The sequence below is a fragment of the Diaphorina citri genome, unplaced genomic scaffold (assembly GCF_000475195.1).
Source record: "Diaphorina citri unplaced genomic scaffold, Diaci psyllid genome assembly version 1.1 scaffold459, whole genome shotgun sequence".
Classification (NCBI taxonomy): domain Eukaryota; kingdom Metazoa; phylum Arthropoda; class Insecta; order Hemiptera; family Psyllidae; genus Diaphorina; species Diaphorina citri.
In genome coordinates this window covers 67,264-76,087 of record NW_007377894.1, presented here as the reverse complement: position 1 = coordinate 76,087, position 8,824 = coordinate 67,264, and the positions used below count along the sequence as shown (strand labels likewise).

The 8,824-nt window shown below is 37.7% G+C and overlaps 1 protein-coding gene across 1 annotated transcript; it reads right to left on the bottom strand.

The window, feature by feature from the left end:
- Window positions 1-3,366: 3,366 nt before the first annotated feature.
- Window positions 3,367-8,491, bottom strand: LOC103509027. The gene is made up of 2 exons (XM_008473619.2): window positions 8,337-8,491; window positions 3,367-4,299 (listed from the first exon to the last, which is right to left on the bottom strand). Exons 1-2 carry the CDS (start codon window positions 8,402-8,404, stop codon window positions 3,699-3,701), a joined length of 669 nt encoding a protein of 222 aa, XP_008471841.1. The 5' UTR covers window positions 8,405-8,491; the 3' UTR covers window positions 3,367-3,698.
- Window positions 8,492-8,824: the final 333 nt, after the last annotated feature.

The following is an 8,824-nucleotide window of genomic DNA, read 5'->3' as shown; positions in this document are numbered from 1 at the left end:
AAGAAATAAACCGTGACATTGCTCGCATAGAAGAGATTCTCGTCAAAGCAGTAAATTTAATATGCAATTTATTCACGAAAATGTTCGACCAAAGCGTACCTGCCATCAAGCTCGAATTGGACCTGTCTGTGGCAGACATACAGAAGTGCCTCCATGTTGATTGGCTATCAATGTGCCGATAAAATGGCTCGGGTAGATTTTATTGCTGATAAGGAGGACTTTAGCACTTTACACGCCATACATAATTCTACGATGATAGGTGTGATGGCACGTGAGATAGTGAGTGCTCTGGTGAAGAATGAAGACAACTACTTCAAGATATGAGCAGATTGACCAGTGTTAATGGCTAAGTACCCCGGGAACTGGCCGTGTTGAGTGTTAAGTATCCACCCATGCTTAAGGTGGATAACGGAAGCAAGAAGCAAAGTAGATATGAGGTGGTCTAAGAAAGGAGTGCCGTTTCCAAACGGTTTTCCATTTAGAAATTAGATAGTACTTTTTTCATAGAACTTCTCATAAGAAACATAGGTAGGTATTTGACAATTTGAACTTCTTTTGAATAAAATTCCCTTCAGTGGTGAAGTCACCTTTTCATTTAGGGCCAAGTCACGACTTTGGGTCACAGGGTTGTTTTTTGGGCCCCTTCGGTCATTGGAAAGCTTCTCGCTCCAAGTTCTTTTTATCACATGAAGTGCATCCTATCCCACTAGAATAAAATTTACACTCTCACGTATCTATAATCATTATCTCCTTTTACATACGGCCCTATAATAACCATTCCACATCCACCAATATTGGAAAGGGAATATCGTTTCATCCACTAATATTGAGAAGGAAATTGCTCACATCCACCAATATTGGAAAGGGAATATCGTTTCATCCACTAATATTGAGAAGGAAATTGCTCACATCCACCAATATTGGAAAGGGAATATCGTTTCATCCACTAATATTGAGAAGGAAATTGCTCACATCCACCAATATTGGAAAGGGAATATCGTTTCATCCACTAATATTGAGAAGGAAATTGCTCACATCCACCAATATTGGAAAGGGAATATCGTTTCATCCACTAATATTGGGAAGGAAATTGCTCACATCCACCAATATAGATAAAGAAATTCGCCACATCCACTAATATTGTCGTCTCTAATTCTCCTCTATTGAAGAGAAGAGGCTAAATTCTCACATAACCTGTTCAACAGAAATACATTTTACTGATTTTACATGTTTTCTTCGTTTTCCTAGTTATTTTTCTCATGAAAACCCTCACATCTCACATCCCAAGTGATTTCCACCTTTAACACCTGGATCAGATAGGATTTTCTCGGAATTTTAACCGTAGAAAAAGAGATAAACGCTTGCCTTTAATTGATTTCAGGGAAGTCATTGGCCAACAGCTCAGAGCAAAGTGTTGAAAGTTGAAATGATAAGCAGCAGATAAGCTTTACACTCCACTATACCGACAGGTTGTTAGCTAAGGTGTTGGAATCTAACGCAAAAGCTCAACCCTTCAACGTGATTCCACACTCACTTTTGACCGATTAGGATTATTTGCGAGTAAATGTTTGAAGTTTGAATGCACTAACGAAAGTACTCCATACCTCTTTTGACGGTAATTAGAACCGGCACTAATAAACAGTTCTAACAGAGTTGTATATCAAATTTAATTAACTAATTAAACACGTCCTTTTATGATATTTAATAGCTTCGGACACTCTTAAAAGGCGGTGAGGTTGTAAAGTTAGCCATGGTAGGCTAGGTTGTAAAGTTAGCCATGGTAGGCTAGGTTGTAATGTTAGCCGTAGTTCGGGTAGGCAAAACAGATAGAGTTGTAGGCTTGTAGGACGTTGTAAAGTTCTTAAAAGGCGGTGAGGTTGTAAAGTTAGCCATGGTAGGCTAGGTTGTAAAGTTAGCCATGGTAGGCTAGGTTGTAAAGTTAGCCATGGTAGGCTAGGTTGTAATGTTAGCCGTGGTAGGCTAGGTTGTAATGTTAGCCGTAGTTCGGGGTAGACAAAACGGATAAATTCATTGAGTATGAATTTCTATACCGTGGCCGGAATTGAACCCAAGTCTACCCGTTTGTCAAGCAAGCTTACTCAGAACTAAAAGTTAGTCATGTATATCTAGTACCAAAGTAATTAATAACCATGACTCAATGTCGATACCCATGTATATCTAAGTAATTAATAACCATGAATGTCTATACCAATATTCATAAATTCTATTAAAAGGCGCAGACTAATTGTTTGGGTTACTCTGAGTTCATAAAACTACCTTTCGGTTTGACAGTAAGACCATTTTGTTCTAAGACTATTTTTTTTTTTCGATTAGGCGCTTTAACGCTTATGATAGTAAGGTCGTTCGCGCCGGTAAGACTATTTTTATTGTTCATATATCTATTATAGCTATCTATTAATGGGTTAATTTTAAGTCCATTTACTATAGGAACCGACCTTAACCAATTCCAAACCAATTGGCCACCGGTTGTTATTTAAATACCCGTTTCGAGATACCAGATTGAATTGTTATTTACTTTTACTAATACGTTCTCGATGTGAATCAAAACAGTTCTGCCCTCCGACAGGCAAGGCGTTTAGTCTTGGACCTTTAACTTTTAACTGAGAGTGGTGTCTGTGGACAAAGTCTACCTATATAATTATAACATTTATAACTATAGTGCAATTTATATGTATAGGTCGGTACCTACCCAGGTACATAGCGATAATCCAATTTATGGAAGAAGTCAGTCGGGAGAAAATGCCTAGGTATATTAGAACGGAAAAGATTAGTCCGCAAAATTTCGGTTCCGGTCGAAATTCGAACATAACCGTACTATTTTCCATTATAAGGAACTATTTTCCATACCTACCCAAATAAGTATGTAGTAGCTACACACATATTTTTAAGGCCTTTGCCTGGTTCGTTTTGTGCAATCTCAAAATTTTCGAGCTTAGCAACTCTGACTTCTTTTGAAAATTGGAGAATACATAGATCTACAGCTACACCTATACCTACATAGTGTGTCTTGATATCTATGAGTAAGTACAGACCTACTGTCCTTTACATACTTTCGTACATAATTCACACTTCCCGGGCACGTGGTTAACAGGGCCGTATCCACACTTCAATCCAAACAGTATTAATTGCCAGCGAGATAGTTGATCAGTGTGGGCGGGGCTTATCGGTAATCGCAAAACGGATTTATGGTCGATCTTGTAAATGTATACTCGGACATGATAAATCAACCAAGCGGTATTTGCAAATAAGAATAAATCTAGTGTTGTTTTTACATTGTTATTATTTTGTTTGCCTTATCTCCTTCACGAATCTTTGAAAGCATAATGTGTTCTTGGACTTTTGATAGGCTTGGTCAGAAGTTTTCGTACAGTACTTTCAACACTTGGGATCTTGGGAACATACAAAGAACAAAAAAAGTGTCGAACACTAATAATGGAAACTTACCAAGAGGATAAGCTCCAAACTAGCTAACAATGTGAATGATCATTTAGGGCCGATTTAATCTGGATACCCGTGTACTACCACTACTACCCAAAACGTTCGGCCAAAACCCAGGTAGCTCTTTGAAATTACTGCATTAAATCATCAGCCCTAGTTTGAGTAACTTCAATTGGTATACGATTTTTCACACTTAACTTTTTTTTTCTTAATGGATTATTTGGGAAGATTAACAAAGCCTATAACCCCTCTTCACCCTTCTGTTCAGACTCGTCCATAAATTCCGAATCATCTGGATTATTAATGATTTTAAGATCCTTTTCCACCAAAGTTTCCAAAACAGCCTCGTCTACACGAGGTGGCGCAGAGCCCCTAGCGGCCCAAATCTGAACTAGATACTCGTACATCTCCGTGATACTCGTGAACTGGTTCGTAAACTGTGTCCAATCCCAATGCTCACAACACTTTGTCAGCGTGGGGTTCATGCGGCTCAGGTATTTGTGTTCCAAATCGGAATTCTCCCTCTTCAACGCCACAAGCCGCTTGGCAAGCTCCACCTCTCGAGATAACGTCGCGTCCAGATCAGCGTTCAGTCTCGCTGCACGAGCCTTTAGCTTAGCCGTTTTCGCAGTGGCAATATCTTCTGGACGCACCGTCAAACGATTCAATGCATCTTGAGCTTCTGTCAAGTTCGCCTTGAGAGTTTCAAGTTTGGCGTCCGCCAGGAGGTTTTGACGGATGACGTATTTGAGATTGTTCTCTTGGCTTTCGGAGAGGAGCTCCATGTATTTCACCTCTTGTTCCAGCTCTTGGTTGGTTTTCTTCAGTTGCAGATATTTGGTGTTGTAGAACGTCTCGTACAAATGAACCTCACGCTCCAAATCGTCCAATAAATCCCGAGTCACCATTTTGATCGCGGATCTGGTCTCTTCAGCTAACTCTTCTGCTTATTAGATTAGGAGGTGGATTTTGTTCCCTTTAAACTCGATTGGTATTTTGACCACGCTCCGTGCGGACGAAAATTTGGATAGATGACGGAAATTTTGATGCACCGAGTTTGATGGATTCCAAAATACAACTGGTTCACGTGCTACTGGCCATTTTTTGGTTCTCCATAATTATGTGTTGTGTCCCAAACGGAATGCCCTTCAAGGTGAGCTCACATGACGTGAGGGTAGTGTGTTTGTACCTTTAACGTCAACCACACTAAACGAATTCATCCAACGTTAACAGATGACGGAAATTTTGATGCACCGAGTTTGATGGATTCCAAAATACAACTGGTTCACGTGCTACTGGCCATTTTTTGGTTCTCCATATATGTTGTGTCCCAAACGTGATGCCCTTCAAGGTGAGCTCACATGACGTGAGGGTAGTGTGTTTGTACCTTTAACGTCAAACACATTAAACGAATTCATCCAACGGAAACGAGCGTCTAAGAACCCGTTTTGGAACTCTTTGTTGTAAACTGTCACAGAAATTTGATTTATATCTTGTTATTTCGATGTTCGTAAAATAAAAGAAAATGTAATTTTAGCTTATAAATTATTAATAAATAATAAAATAATCAATTAACTTTATTTTTATACAGGGAACATTAGTTGCTAGTAGTAATACAGTACAATTTCATCAGTAACTAAATTCCCATTTATCAATTGCGAAGATGCCACTCAATGGTTGACAGTTAGTAGGTAATTTTAGCTTATAAATTATTAATAAATAATAAAATAATCAATTAACTTTATTTTTATACAGGGAACATTAGTTGCTAGTAGTAATTGGACATGGACAGTACCTACAATTTTATCAGTAACTAAATTCCCATTTATCAATTGCGAAGATGCCACTCAATGGTTGACAGTTAGTATCTATGGGCATCGAATTGTCAATTTCATTGAAGCAATAAATTTGAACATTGTAACCGTCGAAATTTGAAACAAACAAGCTTCAATCTTCTTGCAAACAAAATACATCATTAAGGGATTCAGGGGATTAGGGGATTTGCGACATCGGCAAAGAGAAAGCTGACGTACATGACTATAATAGTCAGAAGAAAACGGTTCATAAACCGATCTCAATTTATGACCCCCCTGATTCTGAGAACTTACGAAACTTTGAGAGTGGCGGAGGGAAAGAACAATTTTAGGAACGAGAGTTTTTTCTAATAATTTCTATTCTTTAATTTTTGACCTTTTCATTTACCAGATTGCTTTGATACAGATTGTCAGGATAGAATTCATTACGTCACGTCATCTTGAACCGGTCAGGTGGAATTTTATCAGGAATTTTTTGGCAACGTAACAAAATAGGACTAAAAAGAACAACTATGTAGGTGTTTGAAACTTCATTGAAGCAATAAATTTGAACATTGTAACCGTCGAAATTTGAAACAAACAAGCTTCAATCTTCTTGCAAACAAAATACATCATTAGGGGATTCAGGAGTCTTGTATCCACATATTTCACCAACAAATATTTGAAGGGATCTCAGAGTAAGAATAACATAGAGGGAGCGTTTGGGACCAAAACGAAAGACACTTTTCAAATCGAAGTTTATATATCAGCTGATTTGGTACCAGTGCCGGACCATGAATAATTTCCTGGGTAGGATGATTTTTACAGAAATTTTGAAACAATATTTCTGCTTTTTTATGAAACTTTTACTTCTAACAACTCCTAAGTAAATTCGATGGGTATCTTATCTTATTTATCCATTATTGACTTTAAAAATTCATAAAACCATTCAGAAATCGGGGGAAATTGAAAATACAGACCGGGACTGCGAAATGTAAACAAAGATTTCAATAATTTTCCACCAATGAGAGAAGAGTAAAGCAGTAAAGTCAGGTGACTAAACAAATTTGGTTAGTCAGCTGTTCGTGAACTGTCCTTCGACCTTGATATGTAAAAAGACCCAAACGCTCCCTCTATGTTATTCTTACTCTGAGGAGTATTTTTAACCCGATAAAACGGTAAACGAAATTTTCCCTCTTTACTTACAAATTTTGTATCCATCACTTTCTTTAAGACCCAAGTGCATAGACGACAAAAATCTCTAATGAGGGATTCTTATTTGAAGCACGATACACAAGAATTTCAAAAAGACAAGACATCTTTTTGGTCAGGACAACTTCAAATCAAGGGATTATTTTAGAAAATCTCAAAAGGGAATCCTAAGGGATTACAGAACGACTAAACTCGGCCCTAACACTCCACAAGTTCCCACGTTACATTTCATCAACCACACCACTGCATAAACCATCTCAATCAGTGTTGCATCCTATCAATCCGCTTAGAGTTTTTTTATGATTTAATTTCAAAATCTCCTCCTAATAGCATCAAAATGTTGAGCAAGTTTGAGGATTATAAAAAAATACAGAAGCTCCCCGCATTCCGCATTAGTGAAACATGTTTAGGTAAATATTTAGAATTAATTCTAAGCAAACATGAAGAACTTGATTAAAGGACGGAGCCAACTCTATAGTTCAGATCACTTTACGTACTTTACGAGTATAGTTCAATTCTAATTTTAATGCCCACCAATCATACTGAGACCCTCTGATGACAGACCTGTCAGACCATCTGAGAGTCTGTCAGACCATCTGAGAGACTGTGGTCTGAAGCTTTTCCCACCACACACATTCCGACAACGGTACCAATACCAAAGCCCTACATGCCGCAATTTTTTAGGAAAAACTGTGCTTAGGAAAAACAGAAAGTCCTAACAGGCGGACACTGAAAGTAAGTAGCAAGTACACTATTTGGACTGCTGTTTAGAGAAACCAATATGGAATATGGGGGACACATTGTTTAGAGAGACTAATATGGAATATGGGACACATTGTTTAGAGAGACCAATATGGAATATGGGACACATTGTTTAGAGAGACCAATATGGAATATGGGGGACACATTGTTTAGAGAGACCAATATGGAATATGGGACACAATTGAACCCAAGTCTACCCGTTTGTCAAGCAAGCTTACTCAGAACTAAAAGTTAGTCATGTATATCTAGTACCAAAGTAATTAATAACAATGACTCAATGTCGATACCAATATTCATAAATTCTATTAAAAGGTGCAGACTAATTGTTTGGGTTACTCTGAGTTCAAAAAACTACCTTTCGGTTTGACAGTAAGACCATTTTGTTCTAAGACTATTTTTTTTTTCTTTTTTTTTTTTTTTATCACCTTTCGGTTTTGAAATAAAACCATTTTTTTTTAAAACTTTTTTTTTTTTTTTTTTTTTTTTTTTTTTTTTTTATTAGGCGCTTTAACGCTTATGATAGTAAGGTCGTTCGCGCCGGTAAGACTTTTTTGTTGTTCATATATCTATTACATCTATCTATTAATGGGTTAATTTTAAGTCCATTTACTATAGGAACTGACCTTAACCTTTCCAAACCAATTGGCCACCAGTTGTTATTTAAATACCCGTTTCGAGATAACAGATTGAATTGTTATTTACTTTTACTAATACGTTCTTTTCTCGATGTGAATCAAAACAGTTCTGCCCTCCGACAGGCAAGGCGTTTAGTCTTAGACCTTTAACTTTTAACTGAGAGTGGTGTCTGTGGACAAATTCTACCTATATAATTATAACATTTATAACTATAGTGCAATTTATATGTATAGGTAGGTACCTACCCAGGTACATAGCGATAATCCAATTTATGGAAGAAGTCAGTCGGGAGAAAATGCCTAGGTATATTAGAACGGAAAAGATTGGTCCGCAAAATTTCGGTTCCGGTCGAAATTCGAACATAACCGTACCTACTATTTTCCATTATAAGGAACTATTTTCCATACCTACCCAAATGAGTATGTAGTAGCTACACACATATTTTTAGGGCCTTTGCCTGGTTCAAGGTTTCTGGTGTTGTAGAACGTCTCGTACAAATGAACCTCACGCTCCAAATCGTCCAATAAATCCCGAGTCACCATTTTGATCGCGGATCTGGTGTCTTCAGCTAACTCTTCTGCTTATTAGATTAGGAGGTGGATTTTGTTCCCTTTAAACTTGATTGGTATTTTGAAGCTTAGCCGTTTTCGCAGTGGCAATATCTTCTGGACGCACCGTCAAACGATTCAATGCATCTTGAGCTTCTGTCAAGTTCGCCTTGAGGGTTTCAAGTTTGGCGTCCGCCAGAAGGTTTTGACGGATAACGTATTTGAGATTGTTCTCTTGGCTTTCGGAGAGGAGCTCCATGTATTTCACCTCTTGTTCCAGCTCTTGGTTGGTTTTCTTCAGTTGCAGATATTTGGTGTTGTATTTGTGAAACTTTTTTTTTTTTTTTTTTTTTTTTTTTACAGGTTGAGAAGAAATTTCATCGGTGTAGGTTCGGCGGTTTGCATGAAACTTCC